We start from the raw sequence: 15,413 nt of genomic DNA on the forward strand, positions 1-15,413 counted from the left end.
AATGTAGTGATTCATAGAATCCGCGGGGTCACTGGTTCATACTTTAGAATTCCAAGAGATCCTTAATATCAATTAAGGACTTGATCAATGCAGGGAATGTTGCTGCTCAAATACCTAAATCGCTAACACTTATCAGAGTAGATTAAAAGCATGAATATTCCTTTGAAACAACACACCTAGAGGTAGAAAAAGCCACCAGTACTGACCTCATTCAGTTCTTACTCATTTACATATTGTCTTAAAGGCATTTTACATCATAATCTCCAACACAGACATGCTCCAGGGTTTCCATTCATAAAAACAAGCAAATATCATTTGCAGGACCTAGTCCCTACTCTGTGGAAGAAATGCAAGGATTCCATGGATGAATGACAGGTATGGCCATTGTTCTATAGAGATGTGTGCCCTGGAGTACGGGTCTTCCCAGATTTGTTCAGAGAAAGTCACGAAACCAATCTAATCCCTCACTGAAGGCTAGGCATAACGAAATCACCACTAATCATCTATTTATATTTGAACGTTCACTTACATTTTGTCTTTATCCCGTCTTTTTCTTCTATTAAATTTTTATTGCTTTTCTTAAGATATTTTACACTTTGTGTTAATTTCGGTTAAACTTTCTCTGGCAGAGTGTACTAGAGACTTTTTAACAAATTCCAGGAAGTAACAAGTATGTATATTATAATCATATCTCGCTATGGTTAAACAAATGCTGTCATATCTTCACCAATATTTTAAAAATTAGGATCTATGCTTAAATATATATATATATGTATATGTATATACATATGTATGTATACACACACACACACACATACACACTATATTAGCCAAACATACATTCCCTTGCATACAATTTTTTTGCTGTGCAAACCATGGCTTTAAAGTTCGTCTTTATTTTTTGGGGCACCTTGGTGGCTCAGTCATTAAGAGGCTGCCTTCGGCTCAGGTCATAATCCTGGGGTCCTGGGATCGAGCCCCACATCTGGCTCCTTGCTCCGCGGGAAGCCTGCTTCTCCCTCTCCCACTCCCCCTGCTTGTGTTCCCTCTCTCGCTGTGTCTCTCCCTGTCAAATAAATAAAATCTTAAAAAAAATAAAAAAATAAAATTCATCTTTATTTTTTAATACAAAAAGCATAAATGAGAGAGCCAAAAATTGTCCTCCAAATGATTGTGCGTTTCCCTATTTTAAGTTTAAAGAATGGATGTTTTTTCTAAAACATTTTGCTTTGCTTTTACCATAGCCTTGTTGTGTGTAGGGCCGGCCCTGGTATCTTTAATTTATGTATTAGAAACCCAGGACACAGAGCAGTCACATTGCTTAAAGATCTCATGGTGTTTCTTCCTGCCTCATTTATTACTATGGTTTTTATTAACAGATTAATTAAAATACAGAGATAATTATCAAAGACTTACTAAATACTTCTATATTCTGGGGTGACCAAAAGGAGTCAGTTTTATAGTCTAGGGTTCATAGAGAATGCAATGTGAATGCTGCTCTGTAGAGAATAACTGCAATTTACTGAGTCGAGGCCAGTAAGGTTGTGCACCACAATGACACGGATTATTGAGCAAGATATGGTCAGTAAATGAAGAAACTCTGTTTGGATGTTTGGAGGTAGGGGATGCGTAGTGTAATGCACACAGAAAATTACCATGTGCAACAAAACAGAGCACTGAAAGCGCTATGGAGGATTTGAATAAAAAGTCTATGGAAATACATTGGAGAAAGAGATTAGTTACAAATCTGGAAAAGTTTTCATCAAGTCTTGTATTAATTAATGATAAGATTTCAGGCAGAACTGTGCACAAGGGTGGTAGGATTACTGAGTGCAAAGGACCAAGAAGATATTCAAGAACAGCAAGTATTCGAAGAAGGATGAAATTTTTGGAGGAGCTGTTTTGTGGGGTTAAGCAGTGTGAAAAAAAAAAGCTAAAAATAGGCTGGGTTCAGCTAAATCACCGAGAACTTGACATTCCAGCGTATAGAATTTGGCCTATAGGCAAAGGGGAATATCAGCCCTGGAATTAAGAGAGCAGGCCATGGCAACTTCATGAATATAAGTTTCAGCTCAGATACTTACTAGCTGTTAATCAAGCTGTGCAATCACTTTATGCCTCAATTTTTCCACCTTCAAAATAAAATAATTATGCACACGCGCACACACACATATGCAGCCATTTTTGAATTGTTTAAAGAATTAGATTAAATGTGCTAACAACACATGGAGAAGAGAATGTTTATTTTAGTGTCAGGAACATAATAGGGTTTAACATTAATGTTATTTTTTATTAATAGTTGCCATTGTTTGAGCTGAGTTTGGGGCTGTTTATTATGGACAAGTTAAAACAAAATTGGAGAGAATGGCAGCAGAAAGATAGGTCAATAAGGAAATTGCAAAAGAGGCAAGGTAAAATGAAAAGGTGGCTCTAGTTTCAAGTTCTAGTAGACCTAAAGCCTTGAGCCAGTCTCTTAACATTTTGAATCAAATCCTATTTTTTGTTAACTATAAAATGGAATAGATAATAACAATGTGGGCGATTTGTGAGTAGTAGCTGTTTAATAAATTGTAAATTAAAAAAATTCCTGTTATTAATACTAGAATATGAGGAAGGGGTAGCAATAGTTTGATCCTGAAAGTGGAGAAGAAATGGATAAGTTTATGGAAGAAAAACTTGTGAATAATTTGTGGCATCTAGCCTAGGATGTGATGAATCCATGAAATGATGATTCTTGACTATTCTTTTTTTTTTTTTGGATTATTTATTTATTTATTTATTTATTTATTTATTTATTTATTTGAGAGAGAGGGCATGCACAGATGACTGGGGGGAGGGCAGAGGGAGACAGGGAAGGAGAGAAGCAGACTCCCCACTGAGCATAAGCCCAACCTGCGGGGCTGGATCCCAGGACCTGAGATCATGAACTGAACCAAAGTCAAGAGTCAGATGTTCAACTGACTGAGCTGCCCAGGCATCTCAGATTCTTGACTATTCTTAATAACAGACAGATGATGATAATTTTGTTATTTCTGGCATTGTCTTATGCACAATGGTGGCCATTTTGTCTGTGCCCTTTGTTTACCTTCAAGGGAAATCTGGTAAGTTTTGGGGGCTTCTTGGTAGACACTTAAATTCACATTAAGAATCTGCTGTAAAGCAGATTTACTTCTTGCCCCATCTACAATCAAGTTCATCTATCTCAATGAAGACTTGTTGAATGATTGTCATGCTCATATTGATCTCTCCCACATCTTATCAATATCACTTATATTTTATTATATGTTGTTCTTTGTTATTTGTTTTGTCTTGCTTTATCCTCATTGATACTATAGTGGGCAGGGGATAATTCTGATATTTCCTTTGTTCTCCCATCATGCCCATAACACCCAATTAACCTGGCAAATTTAATTACATGGCTTGGCATCCTTACCTACCAGAGTACACCCAGACATGGGATAATGATTTTTTTTTTTTTTTTGAGAGAGAGAGAGAGGCAGAGGGGGAGAGGGAGAATGAGACTCTTAAGCAGGCTTCATGCCCAGTGCAGAGCCCAACACGGTGCTCCATCTCACAACCCTGAGATCCAGACCTGAGCTGAAATCAAGAGTTAGAGGCTTAACTGACTAAACCACCCTGGCACCCTGGGATAATGACTTTCAATTCAGTAGATCTATGTAGATGAGTGTGGGGCAGCATAGTTGGTTCTCAGATGCTGTCCCTTCATTGATAAAGCTCAACACCTTGGTTGTTGGAGGCTAGACTGGCCTGATTATCTCTCGCTGATGGAGCTTCATGACATCACTTTGGTTTAAGTTTGGTTCCTACTATTGCTGGTAATCTTGGCTTATGTGATGGCCTCCACTTAGATAGTATATGTGATTTTCTTGGTGTTTATAGAATTTCCTTTCCATCTTGGCCCCTTCTATTCTTCAGAGAAGGACAGTCATGTCGCCATTTAACCTCACCTTTATTCAACCCATTATTTTAGTTGTGTATAATTTTGTTTTGACCTGGCAACCTTCTGGGCAACCCTACAACTTTTGTCCACTTCTCTAACTTTCCTGAAGTTTTGTGTGTTCCTTCCTCACTTTATTCCTAGGCATGGTATCTAATAATCCTTTCCTTCCCTGCTGTCAAAAAATACTCCAGTAGGCATGCAGTTTGCAGGAAACTACAAACAAAAATAGGTCTAGTCTCTATATTCAGATTTGGCCCAAAGTCAGGGGACATATGTCAAGCATAAAAATTGGCTCATTATGCTCTGCTCTTATATATCGACGAGATGTGAAAATCCAGTCACACTGGCATTTGATCTGGGATCAGAACGATAATTTTACTCTTACTATATTTCTGCTCCCATTACCTACAAACCTTTCAGAGTACTTGTCCACACCTTGTCTTCCAAAAGATAGGGGAGCCCCTGCCTGTTTTTCACTGGCAGCTAAAAGAAAAGCTTTTCATAAAGAACATTGTTCTCCTCCAAAGGTCAAGGACTCTTTTTTTTTTTTAAGATTATTTATTTATTTATGTGAGAGAGAGCGAGAGAGAACACAGAGGGAGAGAGCACAGAGGGAGAGGGACAAGCAGGCTCCCTGCTGAGCAGAGAGCTCGACGTGGGGCTCAATCCCAGGACCCCAAGATCATGACCTGAGCTGAAGTCAGATGCTTACCTGACTGAGCCACTCAGGTGCGCCCAGGACTCCTAGTTCTAAACCACTATCCCTGGCCAGGGGCTTCCATCTCCACTCCTCTTACGGGGCTACAGCTGGTCCTACTGTCTCTTTATCAGACCCGTGGAAGTGTCAGACCCAAACTGTTAGTGGCCCTTTTTCAAATGTTTAGTGCCCAATATTTCTTTTACTTCATTTCTGAACTAAAGATGTATATTATTCTGGGACAACAGGATGTATCTCACCTAACACTGTCTCATACAGCTGAATAATAACATTGACAACAACATATAGCTGAATAATAACAACAAGAAAAAACAGTAATAACAGCGACAATAATAATAATTAGCCACGATTAGCCCAGAAAACCAGGAATAACTAGAATAAAGAGATTCACTTCAATTCAGTAATTAAGGAATTTCTGCTGCCTTTAAAGATACTAAAGAAGATAAACATTATTCAGTTTTAGAGTAAAACTGAGGGGCCTCATCCATTTCTTAAGTAGCCTGACCCTCAGGTTAAACGGAATGATTATCATACTGAAACTATGGAAGATAAATAGGTCCATTAATTCCAGACGAGGACAGTGTGACGTTATTCATTTAGGCTTCTAGGAAAGTTAGCAGGACTCATTTTTAGATAAGCCCATCTAAAGTCTGTAGACTTCACTATAAGATAATCCAAAGTTATCTTTTCCCGTACATAAGCAGAAGTAAAAAACAATTTCAGGGAACACTTTCCATTTCTTACTTAAGAGAAAAATACTCCTATTTTTCTTGTTTTGACTATAATTTCTGGCCCACTACTTTTCATCTTAATTATAAGAATTACTGATTCAAAGAACTTTCACTTGTACAAAACAATAACAGAGATGGTCCATTCTGTAGAGATGGAACCAGGAAAATCAGAATATATAGAAAGTGTGTTTACACAAAATACTCCTATCAGGGCAACCCATGAAAGTATGTGGAAGGGACAACATTCAGTCTATATTCTCATGTGGGTTGAAAATTTTGGAAGTATAATAAACTAACTCTGAAATTGTTTGAGCTGAAATCTAGCCAATGGTTTCTTTTTATATTACTGGATTCATTGGGAGAATTACAAGCAATTTTCTGTGATGATTAGGAAATATAGCCTCTGAATTCACTTTATTTCACCCATACCATTAAAAACTAAGCCTTGGTGAAAATTCTCTGCTTTACCTTTCAAGTCTTTCTCCATTTAGCAGCTTCCTTACAACCACAAAAACACAAGGGGAAAGAGTGAGGGAAAAAACAATTCAAAAAAGATAGCTAGCTTATGGGCAAAACACCTGGGACAAAGTTGTCCAAAATATTGTCACAGCTCCTTTGCTGACAATTCATTCCATTCTAGAGCCTTGTCAGACCTCCCAGGTTCATTGATGGACTATTATATTCAGAATGGCTTTGAAAACTTACAGCACTTAGAAATGCTCTTGAGACATCTAAAAATGTCTTTATTTAGAAAGGAACATATAACACCTGCCAAATTTGTAGGTTTGAAACCACTTCCAATGAGAATTAAAAGGCCCTCTTCCTCACTGAAATGGGACTATCAATATATGACTTGTCTGCTCATGAGAAATAGTGGGTTCTTGTCTCTGATGTTGCAATTTAGTTTAAAATCACTTTCATGATGACAGGGTACATGAGCATGACAAAACTATAAAGATGACAGTCTAATCTTCAAATATCACTGATCATTGATAAAAGATTAAATAACGTAAACACCTGAAATGCCAGATTATCACCTGCTTGGCAAACTCTCAGTATTGAAGTATGCTCAGACATTACTGATAAGTGAGAAATGCTTTTCCTATATGTTATGCAGAAATATCTCCTCCTCCTCAAGGAGGGGCAGATGAATTGTAATACCTCTGAATTTAAGATGTATATATATATATGTTTTTCTCAATCGTGATAAATATATATAAAATGTTAATAAATGACATACTGTAATGTGCTCAGAATTATTGTTTTCCCTCAGAGTAATGCCTGATTGCTGTGAATTTTAATCATCACTTTTTGGAATTCCAACCAATGTTAAATATACGTACAAGAATGATTAGACATGCTGGTCCTATAAAACTCCAAATAAAGTTGTTTTCTGTGCTAAGCCAACATCTGAAAAGTAAATAATAAATCTATAAATATGTTTGTATGTACTTCGCAAAGCAACATTTTCAATGATACATGAAGCATATTCAGAATTGCATTTCAAATACTTATGAGATCACCTTAACTTACACTTTGGTGGTGCCATAATATCTATATCCCAATGATGCTGAAAATCCAACTACCACAGCCGGGCTGAGATAGCCAAAGATATAAAAATTCTTGTGCAGAAAGCCCTTGTTGTAGATGACGCCCACAACAATGAGATAGAGGTGGATGCCTTCAATGCACATCCATGCAAAGGCAGCTAAAAAGAAATAATGCAGCAGCCCGGCAATGATTGAACAGAAGAGCTAGAAATCAAGGAAAGAAAGAAACCATAAGCATTGTTTGCTTTCACATTAGCATAACACAAAATCCCGACTTTCTCCTCAAATTATGCCACTTGATATAATGCTTGATCACGTTAAAATATCCTCTCAAGTGCCAGTTTTTTAAGATGTCCCACTTCCAGCTGAGCTTCATCAATGTGAAGCCTCAATTGTGAAGAAATCTCGTGATAGAACTGTTACTGTTCTTGTCCAGAGAGTTATGCTTTTATACATTTATATCATGTGAGAAGTTGTGGATTTGTCACATGTAAACCATGATATCTTAGTGAATGTGTTATGATTTAAGTTAATTTCTGTTTTGGAGACGCCTTTACTCTCCTTAATTTTATTCATGCTCAAAGAATGAAAATTATTGCTAATACTATGGTAAATGAAATATAATAAGTGTCTTGATTATTGTGGCAAACATTAAGTTTACAAAACAAACGATGATATATTTTACAAAAATATCCATTATGGAATCACTTTAAGTTCTAAGATTATCAGGTAAATTTGAGATGGATTTCAGTTAAATATTATTTATTAGTACTTACTTCACACATAGAATTGGAGTTAGGCTTATAAGAAAGAACAGAAGAAGAAGTACAGTTACACACTTCTGTACTAATAGAACTAACAATATCTATTGCTGGAAAGAGAACATAATACAAACTTACATACCTATTGCACTTAATAAAAAAGAATACAATCCAAGCATAATGAGATTATATACTAAAATATATTGGGGAGTACTATATAAGGTTGGGAACAGAGAGGTCACTAGTGATCAAAATTTGGGAACTACTTTAGTGAGGAAGTAAGACTGACATATGGCTTGAAAATGGGAAGAACTTGAGAGGTGAAACAGAATTGAAAATAAACATTCTAAGGAATATTTTGGGGTAAGGGTAACAGGGAGATGAAACTGAAGGAGGAAATAGGCATTGGAGGATAGTGGATGCTATACAAAACTGGCAGGTGTCAGGACTAGCCCTGCAAAATAAAAAAAAATATATGAAGTTTATAGTCTAGAGTATACTATTTAAAATAGATGTTTGGTGGCATCTACTTCAGAAGAAGAACTTGATAACTAGGCATTAGTGTCAGTATTTGAAAGATTTCTAACAGGGATGGAAATATGGAGGCAATTTAATGTCTTGTGGCCCCGAGGATGCACTTCTCCAGTCTCTACCTGCATGGAGGGCAGCTGACCTAGAGCTCTAGCTGCTGTGTTCTTCTTTCCCACAGGCTGCTACACAGAGGAGTCCTCTGCCACGTGACTCTGGCTCAAGGTCTTCTCAAAGGACTCCTTGCAACCACGCTGAGCTTTCCTGAGAACGGCAATGCTGTGTAAAATGCTTCCACCTACTACTTGTCCTTTCTTCCTTCTCTCCTTTACTCGGGGTCAGACCTGCATCTCGGTCGGATGGCTCTCCAAGTCTCTCTCTTCCCATTATCTCTCAGCCATTTTGCCTAATTAACTTATTGCACGTTGAATTCCATTTTAATGTCTGCTTCTAGGAGGACCCAGACTAACACAATATAGAAATTGTTCTGTAAGGCCCTCCATCAGTAACGGGGGGAAATAGGTAGTTAGGAAAGTGCAGTGACTAGGTGGAGCCAATTTGTCATATTTCAACCTGTGAACCCACTGCTTTTCTATTCAGTCCCCGTGTTAAGATAAAATTTTTATTTCTAATTCTCTCTTTGTCCCTTCTGCCTTTGTTTAATGCCCACGTAAAAAACAAAGCAAAAAAAAAGGCTATTTCTTCAGTATGTTGCTGTTTTCATTTGTCCCAATGATTCGTCATAACAAGGGACATTGTGCTTAATGAAATTGACAGGCAGGTTTTAGATATGTTAGCATTAGCAAACTTAGAAAAGACTTAGGAACAAAGTATATGGTACGTTTGCCCATTAAGCTCTTAATTATAATTCGTGATTCTATGACATATATATTTAGGAAAGTACAAATTTAGAAAACAAAATAGAGAGTAAGAGAGATCTACATACCTTATTAGTATTTGTATTGATCCCAACAAGAAAAACTAGTTCAGCAAGGAATAGGTTACAGCAGAGATTTTTGTGAATTGTTGTTCTGGTGCTTTGAATTTCACTGAAGAACCAGAAGGTAAAAATGCATATGGAAAGGCAAATCAGTGAAATAATTATTCCTAGTTGAGTGATCCTTGTAAGAATATTATAATCTTTAATACCCTAAGGGAAAATAATAATAAAGCTGTTAAGAGAATAACTCAGTAACTTGTCAAAGGAACTACAACATATAATGAACTTCCTTTTTTGGTGAAACATTAATCAAAATGTTCATAAAATGTAAAAATACAAATGTGCATTTAGATGAGAAAAATTTTGTACCTTTGAAAATGCTCAATATTCAGGGAAATCTGATATAAATCATGTAGCACTTTAAAAGTTCTCTAATTAGTGCTTTTTTTTTTCCTGGGCATAGTATATATTAGTGTATGGTTTAACAATGTTATCGTCATCAGTTTCATGATATTAGAAAGGCAATTCATTATTGTAATGTGAAAATGGTTAATTAAAACAGATTTATCAGTGGTAATAACAAGTCTTATTTCTATGCAGCAATTCATCTAAAACACATTAAATAACGGTATCAGAAATGCTGAATATACAGAATATCAAAACAGTAAAGTTGTGAGACTTTGAAATGGGAAAAGTTGGTTTTATTCCAACCAGATGAATATTTATATCTTATATAGAGAGTAGAGGCTTCTTTGCTTACTTAACATTCAGGAAAAAAGTCTTTATGACTGACATTACGGTTAGGCAGATTTATTTGGCCACATTATATATTTGATAGATTCTCAGTAGACATGGAAATGAACCTATAATTTAACGAAGATTATGATACAGTGATATAAAATAAGAAACTGTATAGTGTAAAAGAAAGATATTACGGATATGAAAAACAAAACCTACTCGCTGTAGAGAGAACTTTCGTGTTTAAAAATCTTGTACAGTTCTACATTATTAAAACATTGTAATAGTTATAAATGCGCTAGTACTTACTGACCTGGTTTCAAATATTTTTAGCTAATTTGTAACTGGTAAAAATAAACTTTCAATACAAAGGCAAAGGCCCTTAAAGACCATGATACATTAAAATGTAAGTGGTTTTTAAAAGCAGCATCTGCCTTCAGCTCAGGTCATGATCCCAGGGTCCTGGGATCGAGCCCCGCATCAGGCTCCCTGCTTGGCGGGAAGCCTGCTTCTCCCTCTCCACTCCCCCTGCTTGTGTTCCCTCTCTCGCTGTATCTCTCTCTGTCAAATAAATAAAATCTTAAAAAAAATAAAAATAAAGCAACATTAAAAATTAAGAGTCAATGGATAGATATTTAATGCACAACCTACTAGCTATCATAGACTAGGTAGGTCCTAGACAAAAAAAATAACCTAAAATCCAGTCTAAATACATCATACAAGGCAGGTAAGAAAACAAAGACTAAAAAAGATAGTTTTGGGGTTTTATCAGTTAACTAAATATATTTGCACCCAAAGAAACAAAAAAAATTAATTCTCTTGCCTGATGTATGTAAACAAGAAAAAAAAAGAAAACAGGCAGGTTTATAAATACGAAATGATGGAAAATTGTCTTACAATGGAAGAACCAGAAGACATCAGAATTGCAAAATGTGTTAGGTGGTTACAGCGGCATGAGGTGTGGGTCTCATTTGAGGACAGCAGCTCGCAGCCCTCCAAAGACCAGCTGCCATTCATCGTGTCAGACGAGTAGCTCCAAAATGCACATTGACTCCTATAATTATCTGTGGTCTGAAAAAGAGACATTTTACTGATGGAAAAAAGAGAAAGAATTATATATATAGCATCACACTTCTCATATTTAAAATACCATTTCACGTATCAATATAATTACAACCATGCCTAAAAAGTAAAGCACAAAATCAATGCTAATAAATGAGTGCTGGCATTCTGTGGAAGAACTGAAGTTACTGCAACAATGCTATGTTTTATCAATTCCTGTGTCACAAAAGTTGTGAGAATTATGTATTATCAAATGAGATCATTTAGAATAGTGCACAACACATAATTATCATATCATCTTTATTTGATAAATGTTTACAGAGAATATACTGGGTATTAGTCATTGACCCAAGTACTAAAAATACAATACTGAACAAAACAGAAAAAGCATTTGCACCACTGATTTTAGATTCTCATAAGATGAGAAATTACTAAACAAGAAAAATAAACCAGGGGAAGGAGAGAGAAAGTAGTTGAGATTGGTCGGAGGAGGACTTTCTTAGGAGATGATATTAAAGCAAATACCTCGATGAAGTTAGACAGAGAGAGTAAACCCTAAGACTTGGGAACAGAAGGTTCCGGATGAAGTGGAAAATGGAAAAGTTCTGAGTTGAGACTGGATAGGAATCTTCCAGAAACACTGGAAGCCAGTATAGTTTGGGTACAGTGAATGAGATAAAGAGCAGTTGAAGACAAGATCAGAGATAAAGTCTGATTGCGTAGACTACAGGATGGTTGTTTAATAAATAGAGTTCTCTTTATCACATATTTATATTAAGTGATCATAACATAATATTATGACAGTTACTTTTAATATTCCTTTGAGGTAATGGAGAAGTATGTACTAACTGGTGAAATTGCAAATAAATTATCAGGGAATCAGGAAACTGAGGGTGTTATATATGAGATAGCTTCTTTTTTTTAGGAAAGCAATGGAATCCAAATTTTATTCTCAGAAAGAGGGAAACCATGAATTATGTAGGTCTGTCATCAAAAGAAAATGATAAAAATTCATAGGGGTCATTAATTTGAATGGGAACAAGATTTGAACAGAGAGGAAGATTAAGAATAACCAAGTTTTCCCATGAATTTTGGTGAAGAATTTTTATTTAAATGTGTGTTGTGTTTTGTTTTGTGATTGTGTCAGAGATTGGTGAAGTGGGTTGTCCTTGGCATCTCTTTAGCTGCCAAAACAATCCACAAGTAAAAATTGCAGAAAAACCCATCAGAGCATGTGAAAGAACAATGTTTTGATTCTAGTGTCAAAAGGTCAGTTAGCATCTAAAAATATCTAAGTTTCGTTTCCATTCTTAAAACATTTCACACCCTCTTCTGAACATAATGCCTACCAATGTTTAGGTTTGAGCTACTATTTTCTTTATCTTCTATACATTTAGTTTCTCTCTACATTAGATGTCTTTATTTACAGTGACACATTTGTATTGTGTGTAAGCATATATGTTCTTTTAGTTCCCTCCCTCCCCCCATAAACATACAAATACAATTGTCCAGCTTCAAGGGTCTCCAAATGGAGCATCAGGGGTACTTTAACCACGTACTAGGACTGAAACTCTATCGAAAGTCCAAGAACCCATCAACTGTAAAAAAGCAGCAAATAATCTATGATCTTTAGTTTCCTCATTCATTTTTAGGTATATAAAAAAACCGAATACTTAGTTCTTTCTAGTGTTTATTATGATGGAGTTTTAATTACATATGAGCTTGAAAAAGATCTGAAATAACAATAAAGGAATAAAATGGTTTCCGCTAATTTCTTTATGAAATAATGTAAACTTCGCTGTGATTTTATTTTAATCAAAATTTAAATCCCTGCAAATATTATTTTAAATGGCAATTAGTAATCAAACAACTCTGTCATTACACAAATGACATTTATCTCTTTGGCTCTGATACATTTTTATAACTCATTCCTAAAAGGTATGGAGAGTTCCAAAATGAACAATGTAATTAAAAATAAAATTAAAATATAACTTAATTTCAGAGAATCAAATGTGTAAAATTCCTTGATATTTATTAGAAAGATTACAGAGCACTGAGAGTACAAAAATGTTTTATAGAAAAATTAGTTGAAACTACTCTTAATTTTTAAACTCAAGAATTCACATACAATTAAAGTGACAATAAAAAAATGTTCTCTTCTCTAAATGTTTCACACTCATAACCAATAGTAACCAGAAAAACAGCTTACCTTCATGTGACTTAATGTAAATGTTATTTTTTCAAGTTCATACAACGTGGGTGGGTTCGAGCCAATTGAGACTGAAATCACTGAAGAAATGACTCTTTCTTCCTCTTCAGAATTATCAGAACTTTGAGGTTCCAGTAAGTTGTCAGATGATGAAAACAAGGGACCAATACTCTTATAATATAAAAATGCAACTGCAACATTGCCTATCAATCAAATAAGTGTATTTAGTGAAATTCTTATAAAACAAAAATATATTTAGGCTCTCAAAATAAACATAAAAATTTAACAAAGTTTTTTACTCTAAGGCCAGTCATAAGAATACCTAGACACTAAAATGTGGATCATAATAAGTACATGTCTATGTAATCAAATCATTTTAAGACATATTCCCTGACCTCCACGACTCTGAAACTGATCATGGACGGTAGCATTCCCTTTGCACAGGCTATATTTAGGAGAAAAATAGTCCTAGATAAATATATATCCAACTCCCGACTAAGAACCAAGGTATGCAATGTATTCACTTAAAAGACTAAAATTTGGAGTTACTACTTTGCTATGCAAAGATAGCAATTAGAAAGATGTTGGAAGAAAATTATCACTGACTTGGAGTATTAAGGAAGTTGAGAATTAAACAAGTTGTCAGACACCACTGAGTTCCACCTCGTGCCCACTGAAATGTTCCCTATTTAATATTGATGACATACAGTTACGCAGTCTCCAGGTAAGAAATTTACTGCCTTGCCAGACAGCTATTTATCTCTGCCCCTTGACACTCCCCAAATGCAGTAAGTCAGCATACAACCAGTACTAAAAATGCAACCTGATCAGTACAGATTATCATGTGACTATTTTCCCTTAGCCTAGACATTACACCTATATTAGTGGATCTCAAATTGTCTTGATTTTTGAAGCAGCTCATTATTACTGATACTAAGTATGTGAACAACTTAAAATCTAGATCTATTGTCTTTTTAAAATTGCTGTTGCCCCTTAGGTCATACACTTCCTCTATCTGTTGTACAGAATTATGGACACAAAATTTAAACGACTTTGCTTTCAGAATTTGTTCTGGTTTCAGTCATCGCTCCTACTTGTGTGGCCATGGATAAACTGTCTTGAACTTCAGCTTCTTCATTTAGAAAATGGTAATAGTAATACTCTAGCTACTTACTAGGCTAAGGTGGAGACCAAATTAAATAATACACGAGTCTTCTGTAAAACTTAAGGTTCTATATTAATGTGATTATTGTTACATTTTTAAACTAGAAACATTATATATTTGCTTTATTTGCTAGGACAACTTACAAAGAACTCTTTTATATTTGTTTCCTCAAATTTGTGACACCAGAATAATGTGAAAGGCATAAAGTCATCAAAACCATAAATACAAACGTTGATTGTATCATAAAATACGAAGAACTGTGCCCTCTAGCGCCATCTTGCGTCACTGCGAGTGTGCACCTGATCTCAGCAGGTCGGCCCAGAACCCCTGAGCGCCAACCCCAGTCCCCAGCGCGGTCTCATTTCCGCTCCAACAAGGTGAAAGAAACTACCATGAACCGGGAGAAACTCGTCAAACTGCTCAAGTGCTCATTGGTGGGAGAGAAACTGCTCGCCAAAAGAATAGGGTGGTCCAGAGAATGGCGCCAGGAGATGATAAAAAACTTCAGTTCTCCTTAAAGAAGTTAGGGGTAAGCAATATCTGTGGTATTGAAGACGTATGTTCACACACTAAGGAACAGTGATCCACTTTAACAAGCCTCAAGTGCAGGCATCCCTGGGGGGCGAACACTTTCACCATCACAGGCCAGGCTGAGACAAAGCTGCTGACAGAAATGCTACCCAGTATGTTAAACGAACTTGGGTCAGAGTCTGACCAGTTTAAAGAAGACCCGTTAAAGCTCTGCCCACATGATCTGTGGATGGAGAAGCACCACTTGCCACTGGAGAGGAGGAGGAGGATGAAGTTCCAGATCTTGTGGAGAATTTTGATGAAGCTTCCAAGAATGAAGCAAACTGAATTGAGTCAACTTCTGAAGAAGATAAAACTTGAAGAAGTTACTGGGAGCTGCTACTGTATATTAGGACAGCTTTTTAAAAAATTCTGTTCATGTCTCTGATAAAATCTAGATCTCTAATATTTTTAAGCCCAAGCCCCTTGGACACTGCAACTCTTTTCAGTGTTTGCTTAGACACAATTTGTTCTTTGCAG

General features: G+C 35.9%; 1 protein-coding gene across 2 annotated transcripts in view; it reads right to left on the reverse strand.

The window, feature by feature from the left end:
- ADGRL4 (adhesion G protein-coupled receptor L4) overlaps nucleotides 1-15,413 on the reverse strand; it is a 109,185-nt gene that overhangs the window by 23,311 nt on the left and 70,461 nt on the right. For both annotated transcript variants that reach the window (XM_021690081.1, XM_021690080.2), the window contains exons 8-12: nucleotides 13,199-13,401; nucleotides 10,825-10,998; nucleotides 9,196-9,399; nucleotides 6,944-7,164; nucleotides 6,754-6,820 (exon numbers count right to left, since the gene is read on the reverse strand). In XM_021690081.1, the coding sequence (XP_021545756.1) occupies nucleotides 6,754-6,820; nucleotides 6,944-7,164; nucleotides 9,196-9,399; nucleotides 10,825-10,998; nucleotides 13,199-13,401 (869 nt within the window). The remainder of the gene's footprint in view (nucleotides 1-6,753; nucleotides 6,821-6,943; nucleotides 7,165-9,195; nucleotides 9,400-10,824; nucleotides 10,999-13,198; nucleotides 13,402-15,413) is intronic.

Source organism: Neomonachus schauinslandi, chromosome 4, assembly GCF_002201575.2.
Source record: "Neomonachus schauinslandi chromosome 4, ASM220157v2, whole genome shotgun sequence".
Lineage (NCBI taxonomy): Eukaryota > Metazoa > Chordata > Mammalia > Carnivora > Phocidae > Neomonachus > Neomonachus schauinslandi.